General features: G+C 43.8%; 1 protein-coding gene across 1 annotated transcript in view; it reads left to right on the forward strand.

Annotated features, from left to right (window-relative positions):
* The window catches only part of LOC129702483 (protein FAM124A-like), a 28,801-nt gene that overhangs the window by 1,828 nt on the left and 11,049 nt on the right, over window positions 1–15,924 (forward strand). The window contains exons 2-3 of the mRNA XM_055644209.1: window positions 7,932–8,047; window positions 11,927–11,958. Coding sequence (XP_055500184.1) covers window positions 7,932–8,047; window positions 11,927–11,958 — 148 coding nt within the window. The remainder of the gene's footprint in view (window positions 1–7,931; window positions 8,048–11,926; window positions 11,959–15,924) is intronic.

Consider the following 15,924-nt stretch of genomic DNA (forward strand, 5'->3'; position numbering starts at 1 on the left):
GAGGCAAGACTCTGAACTGAGGTAGTAGGGAGAGTTCCTAATGGTTTCTAACCTTACAATGTATAATGGGAATATTTTCTATCCTAGATTAATGGAGATATATCCTCTGGAACAAAGCAATAAAATACTCACCTGTATTAATACAAATACAACCTGTATTAATGCAAAGAGTTTCCAAATTGGAACAACAGGGACACATTCTCACTGGAAAAGATTCTATATCTCACCTGGAGAAAAAAGGATGGATTCTATCCTGGAGCAATGTGGCGAGATCTAACGGGAGAAGTTGAATAAAAATCCATCCTGCAGGTTCTATCAGTGGGCACTAGGGGTAGTTCAAAACAAATGTAACGAGTAGATAGGTCTCACCCTGGAATAATGTGGTAATAGTGGATTCTATTTTTCAGTGGATTTGAATCTGATAAAGCAGGGATTCGTTTCCAACTTGTGAATTTGTGTCATTTCTAATTGAAGTTTAATTTGGGAAGTGATTGTTTACAAGGGCCCTGGGAATATAGTTGAACCCGGAGATATAGGGAGAAAATCTAATATAGGAAAAAAAGGTATAAATTCTAACAGAGCAACGGGGGAAGCTTCTATCTCAGAAAATGAGAATAAATTCACAGCAGAGGTATTGAATGAGAAAAAACATGGCAGATTTACAACACTGAGGGGATGATTCAGTGGTTGGAAAAACTGCCGTCCTTTTATCTCCATATTCCAGCAACATGAGCCCAACTGGAAAATATTTCATCACCCCAGATGTGGCCTTATCCATTAGGCCACTGGGGCTTCCCATAACAGTGGCTAGTTAGGATGGATAGGAAGGTAGCTGAAGCTGGATTCACAGGAAATTTAAAAAACATAGAAACATAGAAAATAGGTGCAGGAGTAGGCCATTCGGCCCTTCGAGCCTGTACCGCCATTCAATGTGAACATGGCTGATCATCCCCAATCAGTACCCCGTTCCTGCCTTCTCCCCATATCCCCTGACTCCGCTATCTTTAAGAGCCCTATCTAGCTCTCTCTTGAAAGTATCCAGAGAACCTGTCTCCACCGCCCTCGGAGGCAGAGAATTCCACAGACTCATAACTCTCTGTGAGAAAAAGTGTTTCCTCGTCTCAGTTCTAAATAGCTTACCCCTTATTCTTAAACTCTGGCCCCTGGTTCTGGACTCCCCCAACATCGGGAACATGTTTCGTGCCTCTAGCATGTCCAAACCCTTACACTTTTCAGATAGATTCCACACAGTTACACTGAGTACAGATTCAACTTTGGAAAATTTACCTCAGATGTAAATGTTTAATAATAGGGCTAGCAACAAAACTGGGATGATGGTGATAGTTCTAACTTTAAGTAATAGAATGTGTAATAAGGATACTTTCTATTGTGGCTTAATGGGGTAATATCTCAACTGGTGCATTGAGATACGAATTAACCTGAAGTAATGTGAATTTAACCTTAATAAACATTTCTAGCTAGATTCATGGGGACAGATTTCAACCACCAGAAGAGATAAAATAAGAATCTCACTTGGAGAGAAAGGGATCCTGGAGTAATTAAGTAATTGAAACAGATTCCAGTCTGCAGAAATGGGGGAAATGTGAGATTAGAGTAGATAAGGGGAGTAGAAAAGTCAAGATGGTTAATGTCTCGCCAGCATTAGAGATTTAAAAAAGCCCAATGAGGGCAGATGGCCATCTGGAGGAGTCCAATAGGAGGAGGAATGTTGGAGTGCAGGTGTGCGGGGAAGATGCAAGGATCAGCACAGTCAATGGTCGGAGCCCACGGGGGGCTAGAGTACAGGTAAGGGTCAAAGGTTGAGGTTGGTGGCCCCGCCTCTGTGATTCCTACTGTTCTCTGGCTCTACGACCATGTGGTAACCCAGACTCACCACATGTGTTTCCTCGGAGCTAGCCTGCACCTCCATCCTGTACCTTGTATTCAAACACAGAAAATAAGGAAAGCTTCTCATTTTGCACAATAGGATTTGATTATATCTGGGAATAAAGAAGTACATTTCAACAGCAGTAATAAAAATGATTCTACTCTGTGTGAAAGAGCAGGCCACCACGGTCTTGTTTAATGGGGATATATTTTTAACTTAGAATAACTTGGAATGGAAAGGAATTGTATACAAGAACAAAAGTGCGAAAGTCAAATCTCGAGAATTAGAGAGAAGATCTAACTTGGAAGAATCGGTGTAAATTCCAAAGTGGAGCTATGGAATAAATTTCTAACCTGGACTAATGGGAATTGATTCTCACCTGAGGTGTTGAATGATAGAAACATGGAAGAACTGCAACACCAAAGCTCCAGCAATAACTACAGTACATCGCCCAGAAGAAAAGTTCTTTGTCACCCCAGATTGGATGAACCCACAATCCCTGGCTTAGGAAGCCAATGCCTTATCCATTAATAGGGAGATTAGCCAGCTGTTTGATTAATAGGGAGATTGCCAAAGCTGGATTCACACGAGTTTCAATCATATAATATTTCAACATATTCAACCAGTTACATTTGGTATAGATGTAATTTTGTTCTCATATCATAATACTTTAAGCTTTTGTCATGATGCTAGACTCAAAATTGTGGTCATGTGGATAGTTATGTTATGGAAATGGTTCCCATCGTACATTTATGAGGATGTTGCCAAGACTCGGGAGCCTGAGCTATAGGGAGGGATTGAGCAGACAAAGGACTCTATTCCTTGATGTGCAGGAGGATGAGTTGTGATCTTATAGAGGTATACAAAATCATGAGAGGAAAAGATCTGGGTGGATACACAGAGTCTCTTGCCCAGAGTAGGGGTATCGAGAATCAGAGGAAATAGGTTTGTGAGGAGGGAAAGATTTAATAGGAACCTGAGGGGTAACTTTTTCACACAAAGGATAGTGGGTTTATGGAACGTGCTGCTAGAGGAGGTAGTTTAGGCAGGTACTATCGCAACATTTAAGAAACATTTAGACAGATACATGGATAGAACAGGTTTAGAGGGATATGGGCAAAACGCAGGCAGATGGAACGAGTGTAGATGGGATGTGTTGGTCGGTGTGGTCAAGTTCGGCCAAAGGGTCATGGCTATATTATGGAATGGTTTCTAATACTGTGCACTGCGGTGGTTCCTTTCCTAGATTAATGGGAATACATTCACTGGAGTAGTGGAGTAAAATTATAATCTGGCATTCCAATGAAAACAAGTATTGCAAGTGGAGAAAACACCTTCCATGGTTAGCTAAAGAATTCATGATAGCATCAAATGCAGAGAGAAAGCATATATAAAGTGGTAATTGCTTAGCATGCAGGAAGAGTTACCAAGTACAAGGCCAGTGCTAGAGTGTTCCATTACGACATAACGTGTACAGAGTGGTGCTAGCCTCTGACCATCGCCGCTGATGTACTGGATCAAATCCAGCAAAGAATGTCCAGTGTCTCATTGTGCATGCTCTGTCCATTAGGGATGTTGTTGTTGTGCAATCTGGGGAGAGTAATGTGAAAAGGGGAAGGCAGCAGTTTCCATGATATCGGAAAGGTGGTAATGAGAGAGACACAAATGCTGGAGTAATTCAGGCAACATCTCTGGAGAAAAGGGATAAGTGACGTTTCGGGTCGGAACACTTGATCAGGAAGTAATGAGAGACTGGGTTATCTATCAACACCTGGTGCAGTAGCTGATGGTCCTCACAAATGGAGAACGGTTACAGCCCTGAGCACCACATCGCAGAGGTCAGTGCCCTTGCCCCAACCCACTCAGCAGTCCCAGGTAGATGCTACATACTGAGCCAGGGGGGGACTCATTTCTGAGAGAGCACTGGTGGGATGCAGGGCTTGCACCAGGTGACCAAGACAGCAGCACGCAGCCCCTGCAGATGTTCTCCTGATCTTGATCTGCAGGGTCACATTAAGCACGACATTGCTGTAGTGTAAAAACAGGTGGCAGGTCAGAAGATTGGACAGAATGTAAAAACAAAACACAACAAATAACAAAAAGGTGATTGAGCAAGGATAAATAAGAGTGGAACTATAAAGTCTCCTAAATTTACATTGTTTGAAGGTCACAGAAATGATGTAAGATATTTTCAGGGTGTAGACGGCAACGAGCTGTGCCGTTTTGATTCTTTTTGCTGACCGGAATGCAGCAAACTTCCTCACTTAATGCAACTTCCACTTCACACACAATGGGATACCATGTTAAAATTGAGAAAATGTGACATCATGGATGCAATGCAGCTGTCTTTGTCTATGCCCTGATCTGTGCAGGAGTTCACGTTACTCTGTGGTGGAGGTTAAGTGTTGAAACCTGATAGACTGCGTGTTTATTTGAAGGCTTGCTATATTTAAATTGCTGCATTCCAGAAGACTGACAAATGTCTGACGATGGGCCGAATGACATCTTTCTATGCCATCAATTTTCTGCCATTTGCCACCAGTTTCCATGCCACATAGCTTTGATATGATGCTTTACATCATACTCAGCCATGTCACTCTAACCAACGTCCTGCACCAACGTCCTTCAGTGATGTACAACATGTACGGATTCACCCATTCATATCCTCCTGGCTCCAGCATATTTGACGAAAATAAATTATTTGTCATTACTTTGTGTTCTCCAAAGCATTTGCAACCAATTAGATACATGTTGAAGGGCAGTTAATGTTGTAACAAGGCAGCCATTTTGTGTTACCATGACACACCAGCCCAAAGAGTAAAATGATAGTGATAGGATAATCTAACTTCAGAAATGTTGTTGAAATTATAAATATTTTTCAGGACACTATGCCTGCTCCCTCACATATCTCCTATCCATTTCTTTTTTTGACATAATGTGTGGGATCTTTTAACCTCCTCCCCTCTGGACGAGCAGGGAGGGGCCTTGGTTTTAATGTCTCTCATCCTCAAACGGCACTCCCTCCTGCATTAGATTAACATCTTAATTTGTTTTCCCGGGAGGGGAAGTTGGAACCCCAGCATTCTAACTCTCCCACTGCGCCTGAGCTCTTGAAACTCCTACTTTGTAACTCACCAATCCTGTTTGCAAAACGAATCCTTCCTGCAAACAGGGGAAAACAGTTGAATGAAAATGGACATTTATATGAAGGAATGAACCTCCTCTTAACTTCACTTGTCATTAATAAGTAAAAAGAAAAGCAGAACCGGTACTTAGATTGTACGTTATTACCCATGCCCAGTAAAGTCTGTTGTCTTATCCATTCATACACAGCATTAGTATGGTGGTGGCATAGACCTGAAACACTCTGACATTTGTCAGATCTTCGCACAGAAGGAAATAATCGGCACTCTCCAGTTCGACAGCACACATACATACAGACAAACACACACACGCACACACACATACACACACATACACATATGCATGCACACATGCACTGAAGGTCAGGATTGTTCGACGGGAATCTCACAGGCCCAACAAAAAGAAAGCTAACCAATAGTAATAGCTGATCTCTTTCTGTTACTGTTTGCAAACACCCTTTTCTGGAGATATACCTGTACCTCACTGTACTTGTGCATATGATAATAAAGTTGACTTGACTTGACACACATGTATACATTTGGATCATCATAACAGGTGCCTCACATAGGGTGTATGTCAAGGTTGCCTTCAGTGGGGGAGCAGATCCCTTTGCTGGTGGGGCCATGACCCTCATTAAAATGTACCAGCTAAACTGCACAGTCATGTGATAAAAGCTTTATCTGCATATTTACAGACATTTCAATTAAAAAAATGTTCATCCTTTTCCAGGATACATTCCAACCCCAACAGCAACCCCAGTCCAGAAGGCCTCCTGAATCCCAAAGGTGCGTGCCTGTGTGCTTCCTCTCCAGAGGCAGTCGGGCACAGGCACATCCTCGGGGGGAGGGCAGGCCATCAGCCTGCACAGGCCCCTCGCCGACCTCTCACCTGGTGCTGCAAATGGCTACCTTGGCCAGTCCCACCAGCAGACCAGCAAGGAGATACCTTCCTGATTCCCCTCACTCCCCACCATCCACATCAGGTGCCCAAAAATCAGGAGTCATAAGGTCATAAGTGATAGGAGCAGAATTTGGCCATTCAGCCCATCAATCCTACTCCACCATTCAATCATGGCTGATCTATCTCTCCCTCCTAACCCCATTCTTCTGTCCTCTCCCCATTATCCCTGACACCCATACTAATGAAGAATCTATCTCTGCCTTAAAAATAACCGTTGACGGCCTCCCCAGCCTTCTGTGGCAAAGAATTTCACAGATTCACCAGCCTTTGACTAAAGAAATTCCTCCTCATCTCCTTCCTAAAGGAACGTCCTATAATTTTGAGGCTATGACCTCTGGTCCTAGACTCTCCCACCAGTGGAAACTCGGTCTTCCACTTCTGAAATCAATAATCAGTTCCTTGGTTTTATTGACATTGAGAGCAATGTTGTTCTGGCACCATTCAACCAGACGATTGATCTCGAATCTGAAGAAGGGTCTCGACCCAAAACATCATCCATTCCTTCTCTCCAGAGATTCTGCCTGTCCCGCTGAGTTACTCCAGCACTTTGTGTCTATGCCACCTATCCATGTTCTCCAGGGATTCTGCCTTAACTCGCTAGACGATTGATGTCCCTCCTATACTCTGATTCATCATTACTCGTAATTCGTCCAACAGCCATGGTGTCGGTCAGCGAATTTAAAGATGGGGGTGGAAATGTGTCTGGCTGCACACAGTCATTGGTGTAGAGTGACCAGAGCAAGAACACAGCCTTGAGATGCTCCTGGGCTGATGGCTATGGAGAAAAAAGTTTTGCTGCCAATTAAGTTCAAGTTCAAGTGAGTTTATTGTCATGTGTCCCTGATAGGACAATAAAATTCTTGCTTTGCTTTCAGCACACAGAACATGATAGTAGGCATTTAATGAGTACAGACTGTGTTCTATTGAAGAGGAAGTCGATGATCCGGGTGCAAATAGATGCACAGCCACCCAGTTCCCTGAGTTTAGGAATACGTTTGGAATCCATATGAGCTATTGAACACCAAGCTGTAGTTGGTGAACAGCCTGACGTATGCGTTTTTATAATCCAACTCCACCAATTTCCGGGTGATCTACAAATCTTACTGATCATGCCACGTACATTTTTATACGGACGCAAGGAACTGCAGATACTGGTTTACAAAATAAAGACACCAGAGTAAATCAGCGGGTCAGGCAGGGAGCATCCCCGGACAGCATGGGTGGGGGACGTTTCGGGTCCAATTCTTGCCACAGCTGGAGCTGACAGAAACTTGCGCCTTGCAGTCCGTGTAGTGACCTGAATGAATCAGTAATCCGGATGTTGAGTTGAATCCGTCTTCAGAGGAGGATTTTCAATCCTAAAACAACGTTTGGGCATCCGGCGATCAATCCCTTTTAGAACTGTGCCGAACGCATTGCTGGCAGGCAGCAAGGGGGCAATGAAACGTGTTGATCCCGTGCAGCCTAGTCCAACCCCAGTAATATCACAAGGGTAGTGACATCAGTCCGGGTTCAGGAAGAACTCCCAAATCCCCTTCCCCATTCTCCCATCCTCCAGATAGACACAAAAGCTGGGGTAACTCAGCGGGACCCTTGGGTCTCGACTCGAAACGTCACCCATTCCTTCTCTCCAGAGGTGCTGAGTTACTCCAGATTTTTGTGTCTCTCTTCGGTTTAAACCAGCATCTGCAGTTTCTCCCTACACAATCCCCCTCTTCTAAAGCCCTTCTACCCCCCACCCACCCCCCACCACTCCCGGCCTGGTTGTGGGACGAGGAAGGGGAACTCCCCCAAAAATGTCGCAATGGTCCTAGTTATTTCCGATGAGTGATGTAGTTTTCACCACGGGGCGACTTGTTTCAAATCTCCTCTGCTATCGCCTTGTATAATGGGTCCTCTAGTACTGGGACCTCACTGTTGTCATGAATCTGTTCCACAGCCGCCAGGTTACACCACGCCCCTGGAGAGGCGGAGCCAGGGCGAGGAGTATTGCCATCAGTGCAGGAGAGGCGAGCGGAGAGCTCGCAAGGGACAAGTGGGCGATGGAGAGGAGAGGTACCAAGAAGGACTGGGCAGAAGAACCCGGACGGTAGGTCGGTCTGTGTTTGCCAATGAATGTCAGGGTGTCCAGGAAATGTATGGCAGTCCCCAGGCTGGTGAATTGCTCTTTGAGTGTTAACATTGGTGCAAATGAGTAGATTTGTGCTGGCGCATTAATGTATGCGAAGTTACATGCTTTCGTGAATTAAGTTCCTGCTTGTGTGAGACCCACGTTGACAATCCTGGTAACGGATACGTGTTTAAATAATCATTTATTTGAGAATCTGCCCTGTATAAGTTCCCCTGGAGAGGGATTCCCCCATTCATAATACTAATCAGGTCTTTAGTGACAGACCTGCGGTCTTGATAGGACTATTGTCTGATTTTGTTATCAATCTCACAGAAATTTTCTCTCACTGCCAGGTGTGGGGTGGAACAGGTCATGGGTTGAGACTGAGTTTCAATGGTTATGTGGGAAACAGGATGCCCACAAAGAACCGGCGGGTTAAATTTCATATGAGAATGAGTAGACCAACTGTCCAAGTATAATGCAATCAGCAGCCTGCAAAGGTCTCCAGAAATTCTTCAAATGATAACCAGAGCAAATATCTTTATAAGGTCTTGAACAAAGGAACACGTCACAAGGTGTTACACCCAAATTACGATCAATAATTTGACATACATTTACATGGGAATTATTAGGCAGGTGAGAAGAAACTGCTTTTGTTATTGATATAGTTTTGGCAGATGGGTATAAGTGCCAGTCCACCCCTCACCCTTATTCTGCCTCGTACTGAGTGGCCCACCAGAGCATATCAGAGTCACTGTCGATCATCAACCACATAGTTGTCAAGGCTGAACTCCCCTGAAACAGGCTTCCGTCCCTAAGGAGAGAATGTAAGTCAGAGCGGAGGTGGTTTACAAGTCATCTAGTTTCCTACAGTCATGACTGTCTCTGGCATTCTCATCCCAAATTTTACTAAGTTTAAGTTCACCTGCTGTCTTGGTCAGATTTGAATTTATGTCTCTGACCTTTGCGTTTGTTCCTGAACTGGTAATTCGATGCTGCTCCAACATAAAGAAAGGGTGGGGTTTAAAGAGCATCTTAAACAAGACAAAAGAAGTATATGAAGGAAATTTCAGAACTTACCACCTTGGCATCTTGTGGCAATGATACAAGTGATGAGTTCCATACCAGGACAGCCGAGGTCCTCATTCTTTAGGGAACAGGGGTTCCCCTCTTCTATCATAGATGAGGCCCTCACGCATGTCTCCTCATTTCCCCACAGCTCTGCTCTTGCTCCCCCTCCCCCCAGTTACAATAGGGACACAAAAACCTGGAGTAACTCAGTGGGACAGGCAGCATCTCTGGAGAGAAGGAATGGGTGACGTTTCGGGTCAAGACCCTTCTTCAAAACCAAAACGTCACCCATTCCTTCTCTCCAGAAATGCTGCTTGTCCCGCTGAGTTACTCCAGCTTTTTGTGTCTATTTTCGGTTTGAACCAGCATCTGCAGTTGACAGTATCCCATAGTCCTCACCTTTCACCCCATCAGCCGTCTCATACAGCACATAAACCTCTGACATTTTCGCCATCTTCAACGGGATCCCATCACTAGACGCGTCTTCCCATCTCCATCTCTTTCTGCTTTCCGCAGAGACCGTTCTCTCCACAACTCTCTGGCTCACTCATCCCTTCCCACCCAAACCACCCCCTCCCCAGATACTTTCCCCTGCAACCACAGGAGATGCAACACCTGCCCCTGTACCTCCTCCCACGACCACGTCCAGGGATCCCAACCATCAGGGGAAGTAGATTTCACTTGCACCTCCTCCAACCTCATGTACTGTATCCACTGATCCAGGTGTGGATGCCTATATATCGGTGCGACCAAGCGCAGACTTGGCAATCGTTTCGCTGAACACCTTTGCTCAGTCCACCTTGGCCTACACGATCTCCCAGTTGCCAAACACTCTAACTGCCTTTCCCATACTGACCTTTCTGTGCTGGGTCTCTTACATTGTCAGAGTGAGGCCAAATATAAATTGGAGGAACAGCACATATTTTGCTTGGGCAGCTTACAACCCAGCGATATGAGAATTGATTTCTCTATATTCAAGTAAACATTCCATCCACCCACTCTCTGTCCCTCCCCCACCTTAACCATCATACTAGTTTCACTGTTTCCCTGTTGAATTTGTCAGCCATGATCACATTGAAAGGCGGTGCTGGTTCGAAGGGCCGAATGGCCTACTCCTGCACATTGTCTATTGTCTATTGAATTTCAGTGTCTGTATAAGTCGTTACCACCTCTCCCACAGCCAACAATGGACCATTCCCTTGATTATCGTTGCTTTTTGCATATCTTTCAATTGTTCTATATCTTTCGTTTCCCTTTTCCCTCAGTCTGAAGAAGGGTCTTAACCCAAAATGTCACCTATTCTTTTTCTCCAGAGATGCTGCCTGATTCACTCCAGATTTTCGTGTCTGTGTAAACCAGCATCTGCAGTTCCTCCCTACTAATTATCCCAGACCTTGAGAGGCCAGAATCGGAGGGCCACCTATATTGCAGAGGTTGGAGGAAATTGCAGAAATGGGGATGGGCAGGATAATGGAAATGACGGATGGATGGATCAGTTCAGATCTCGCCAGGGAGGGAGAATGGGGTGATTGGGTTTGGATGGGTAGCAGACGTTTGGATTACCTGGTCCTATGATGGACATCACTCAAGTGGAATAAGCCAATGCGTGACAATGCAAGAAAAATGCAGCTTCACTGATAAAATGACATAGAAAGTATCAGCAGAAGTCACTCCCTCAAGATGACGGCATCTTTCATCAAGATCCCCACCAACATGGCCTCTTCTTGTTGCTCCGTTGGGCTAGAGGTACAAGAATCAAGCAAATTTAATTGTCATATGTACCGGCAATGGAACAATGAGATTCTTGCTTGCTGCAGCTTTACAGGCCCATTATGCAATAACTCAAGAAATAAGTATACCTTAATCAATAAAACAATAAAATAATAATCAATAATACCTGGTCACCAGACTGTAATAGTGCAAACCTGAAGTACATAGTGCAACCAACAAAGTCCAGAGTAGATCACAGTTGCTTTGGTATTGTGGCTAATGTTGTGTAGTGTTCAAGAGCCTAATTGTACCAGTGAGGTGAAAGCATGGCTAGGGTGGTGCGTGTCTTTGGTGATATTAGCTCCCATTTTTGAAATAGAACCTCCTGTACATCCCTTCGATAGTGAGGAAGTCGATACCCATGATGAACTGGGTGATGTCTACAGTTTTCTATAGCCTCTTTCATTTGATCTATGAATCAGGCCATGATGCCTCCAGTCAGTATGCTCTCTACCGTACACCTGTAGAGTTTGACAGAGTATTTGGCAACATACAAAATCTCCTTAATCTTCTAAGGAAGTAGATACGTTGATGAGCTTTGTTTGTGATTACGTCAATGCACTGCGCCCAGGACAGATACTGTATGCATGCCCCAAAACGTTAAGCTGTTGACTCTCCACCACTACCCCGTTGATGAAGACAGGTTCATGGACCTTTGGTTTTCCCTTCATAAAGTCATCACTCAGCTTCTTGGTATTGCCAACACTGAGAGAAAGACCATTCAATCAGATTTTGTACCTCCGTCTGATTCACAGTTACCAATTGGGTGGAGTATTAAAGTGACTATCCCAGCTTTCTTTCACAATTTGATACATCCCTTACCTGCCTGGTTTGAATGACTCTATTCACTCCCGTCCTCCTGTATGTTAATCCTATAATCTAAACAACCCATCAGAAAGGCAGCTTTCAATGATGTGTGTTGAGCAGTACAGTCTTCTGTTGACTGACTGCCTTGACTAAAAATATTGCTGTTTCTATTTCAGATCAAACTTCAGCTGCAAGTCATCAACAAGCAGTGAGTACTAAGAATACGTACGATAGGTCTATCCTCCTCTTGTTGCATGCACTGTAGTGTAAAAAGAAAAGGCTACACTAAAGCTATTTATTTCCATACATATTTTACTGAAAAATGGTGCCTCCAAGTATGTACCATTTGCTGTATGATCTAACCTGTGGAAGTGTAGTCATGGAATCATTTGTCATTATTCTGTACCTTTCTAATATAACTAGCCCTTCTACCCCCATGAGGTTACCAAGGACAATTGAATAAGAAATACATTTATTTCATGTAGTTTCAGGGCATCCCACAGTGCAGTAAGATTATTGAAGTACTTTTATAATGTAGTCAGTCTGTGACGTACAGGCATATCTACGCACAGCAAGATCCCACAAGCAGAAGTTCAAGAGATAGAATGAAGGAAAGCAGGATGGCCGCCTCACTGTATTGTTGGTAACTTGTTGTACCACGTTTCTCTAAGTGCCCTGATATAACATCCTGAATAATAACTTCTTACATTTTCCCTGTGATATGTTAAGTTGCATGGTCTGTAATGTTTTTCTTTCCATCTCCCTTCGTGCAAAAGGGTTCAACACGCTATTTTCAAATATAATGGAACCTTCCCTCAAACAAGAGAGTTTTGGAAAATTAAAATCATGCTTCCTGCAACTGTTCCATAGGTTCTCATGGCTTGTAACTGTCTGCTCCAACTTCTGCTTAAACCTTACTGGAAACACAGTTCCCAAAAATGTATCTTGTGCCTCTAATGTCCCTCCCCCTCTCATAAGCATTCCTTGTTCCCCTTTCTTTGGGGCAACAATTGCAGAGCCAGTGGGAAGGGCTTGCGTATGGTAGCCAGTGGCAAATGTTCTCTTCCCTCTCCCTCTCCCCACCTCCTTAATTTGATGTTGTCCAATGTAGCTTCAGGCAGACTGCCTCTTGTTTTGCTCCCAGCATGTTATCTCAAACCTTTCAAGCCTACAAGAGATTCCAAAGATCTTTGGGCAGTAGAATTGTTTAGGAATGCGTTCATGGGGAAATGCCACAAACTGCTGGTAAACTTCAAGATGCCACAGTGAAAGGTGAGAATGGCAGATGGTTTCTGTCTGTTGATTGGGAAGACGAGCACCTTGACATCTTGGGAGAACTTCCAGCCCCCCTAAGTGCAAGAGTGAGAGCTTTTATGTTCTTGTGAGAAGCGGGAAATGACTGCAGTGTATGGATCCTCTAAAGCACAACGCTCCAACTAAGTATCCAAACTACTAAAACCATTAACATCCACCCCAAGTCGCACAAGCTTCTAATTTTCACCCTACAAACAGCGAACAATGGCCTGTTTCCTTTATCATAACCATCCTTTTGCATATCTTTCATTCATTGTTCTTTATCTGTCCACATCACTGTTTATATCTCTCGTTTCCCTTACCCCTAACCAGTCTGAAGAAGGGTCTCGACCCGAAACGTCACCCATTCCTTCTCTCCAGAGATGCTGCCTGTCCTGCTGAGTTACTCCAGCTTTTTGTGTCTATCTTCGGTTTAAACCAGCACCTGTAGTTCCTTCTTACGCAATTCAACTAAGCAGTTTGCCAGCACTACCTTGGATTCTCTGCCACAGAAGGTAGTTGAGGCCAGTTCATTGGCTATATTTAAGAGGGAGTTAGATGTGGCCCTTGTGGCTAAAGGTATCAGGGGGTAAGGAGAGAAGGCAGGTACAGGATACTGAGTTGGATGATCAGCCATGATCATATTGAATGGCGGTGCAGGCTCGAAGGGCTGAATGGCCTACTCCTGCACCTATTTTCTATGTTTCCATGTTTCTATGACATGCTGAAGTGTCAGCCTGGCAATCACAACTGCCCTGTCAGTGTTACACATTTTAAAAGCATTAATACCTGCAGTCGTTAATAAACATCAAAAAAGCTGCAAATGTGAGAAATTTGAAATGTGAACTGAAAATTCTGGAAACACTCTTTTTTATGCAGCATCTGTGGAGAGAGAAACAGTTAATGCCTCAGATCTGTGAAACACATTAGTCAGTGTATCATAGAATTATCATTCACTGATGATATTTTAGTAATAATTTGAAGAAAAACTTAACAGGTGATGCAAGAAGTGAAAAACTGTTTGGTAAATACCCAACAGATAAAGAAGCACTATCTATTGCCCTGCTAGTCAATGAACTGGCCTCAACTACCTTTTGTGGCAGAGAATTCTACAGATTCACCGCTCTCTGTGTAAAAAATGATTTTCTCATCTCGGTCCTAAAAGATTTCCCCCTTATCCTTAAACTGTGACCCCTTGTTCTGGGCTTCCCGAACATCGGGAATAATCTTCCTGCATCTAGCCTGTCCAACCCCTTAAGAATTTTGTAAGTTTCTATAAGATCCCCCCTCAATCTTCTAAATTCTAGCGAGTACAAGCCGAGTCTATCCAGTCTCCAACATGAAGCCTGCCTGAGTTACCTGCATGGCAATGTGGAGTTTGCACGTTCTCCCTATGACCGTGTGGGTTTTCCCCTCCCTAATCAAACATGAGGACATGACTTCAGAATTAAGGGACAGAAGTTTAGGGGTAATATGAGGGGGAACTTCTTTACTCAGAGAGTGGTAGCGGTGTGGAATGAGCTTCCAGTGGAAGTGGTGGAGGCAGGTTCATTGGTATCATTTAAAAATAAATTGGATAGGCATATGGATGAGAAGGGAATGGAGGGTTATGGTATGAGTGCAGGCAGGTGGGACTAAGGGAAACAAAGTTGTTCGGCACGGACTTGTAGGGCCGAGATGGCCTGTTTCCGTGCTGTAATTGTTATATGGTTATATGGTTAATCCCAAAGTCATGTGAGTCTGTAGGTTAATTGGCCTCTAGTGAAATTGTCCCAAACGTGTAGGGGGTGTTTGTGAAAAGGGGATAATGTTGAAGTAGTGTGAACAGGTGATGGATGATCAATGTGGACTCGGTGGGCCGAAGGGCCTGTTTCCATGCTGTTTCTCTAAACTAAACAGATTCCCCACATTAGTGGAAAGCCTGCACAATATTTGTTTACATCCTTATTAAGCACTTTGCCCAGCTGTAAATTCATCATTTGCACCAATAGCAGCTTCTGTCGGCAATTAATTTTATCTGGGTAGACAATGAATCTTAAATCAGAGCTACTCACCAAAGGATTTTGGAGTTTATTAGAGATTTACAATTTAATCTGTGGGATTGACTGGAAAAGGAAAGGATGGTGATGGTGCGTTTGTAATGTGTCTCAGATGTCCTGGGAATTGTGTTCAGATGAATCTTATTATCTGTGCAATTAGGAAAAAGACGAAGCTTTTATTTGTTTATTTGGTTAGAGGCCCATTTGAAACAGCACAGGTTGTGAGTGTCTGAGTTGTCTGAATGCTTGGTCCTACTGGAAACGTCACTGAGTGTATTTTCTGGGCCCTATCCCTGGTTGTTGGTTACACTTGCTGCCATCGCCTCAGACAAAGGATGCTATTCATGGACGTGTATGGGGCACCTTGTCTTCAAGCGGTTGCATTGTGCATTGAGTTTTAAACTGTGTGTCGTTTGTTTTCCCATCATTGGGCTGGTGGAGATGGATGCGCTGAGTCTTTCTAAAAGAGGCCCCGCCAACAAAACCCCAGTCACAAAAATGCATATATTTCAGATACATGGGACAATTGATAATGATGGCACTGGAGACTCGTGCATTGTTATTATATCCAGTTTACATGGTCAAGGAAGGTTGTGCAGCTAAATCTTTCAAGCTGCAGAAATAGTATTCTTATGCTGCTTGATTAGATTCCATTCATATCTTGGGGAGGAAAGGGAGGAAATTGGATCAAATCATCCTATGATCATCTAAATTCAAGGGAATAAAAAGACTTGCACTTTACCTGATCATGCGTTTGCAACATAGCCTACAAATTATTGCAGCATACTGAGACCTTTCAGCTCATTGTCTATGTTATCTCTTAGTTTTCCGATTAATCCTTG

The sequence above is a fragment of the Leucoraja erinacea genome, chromosome 13, assembly GCF_028641065.1.
Source record: "Leucoraja erinacea ecotype New England chromosome 13, Leri_hhj_1, whole genome shotgun sequence".
NCBI classification, from domain to species: Eukaryota; Metazoa; Chordata; class Chondrichthyes; order Rajiformes; family Rajidae; genus Leucoraja; species Leucoraja erinaceus.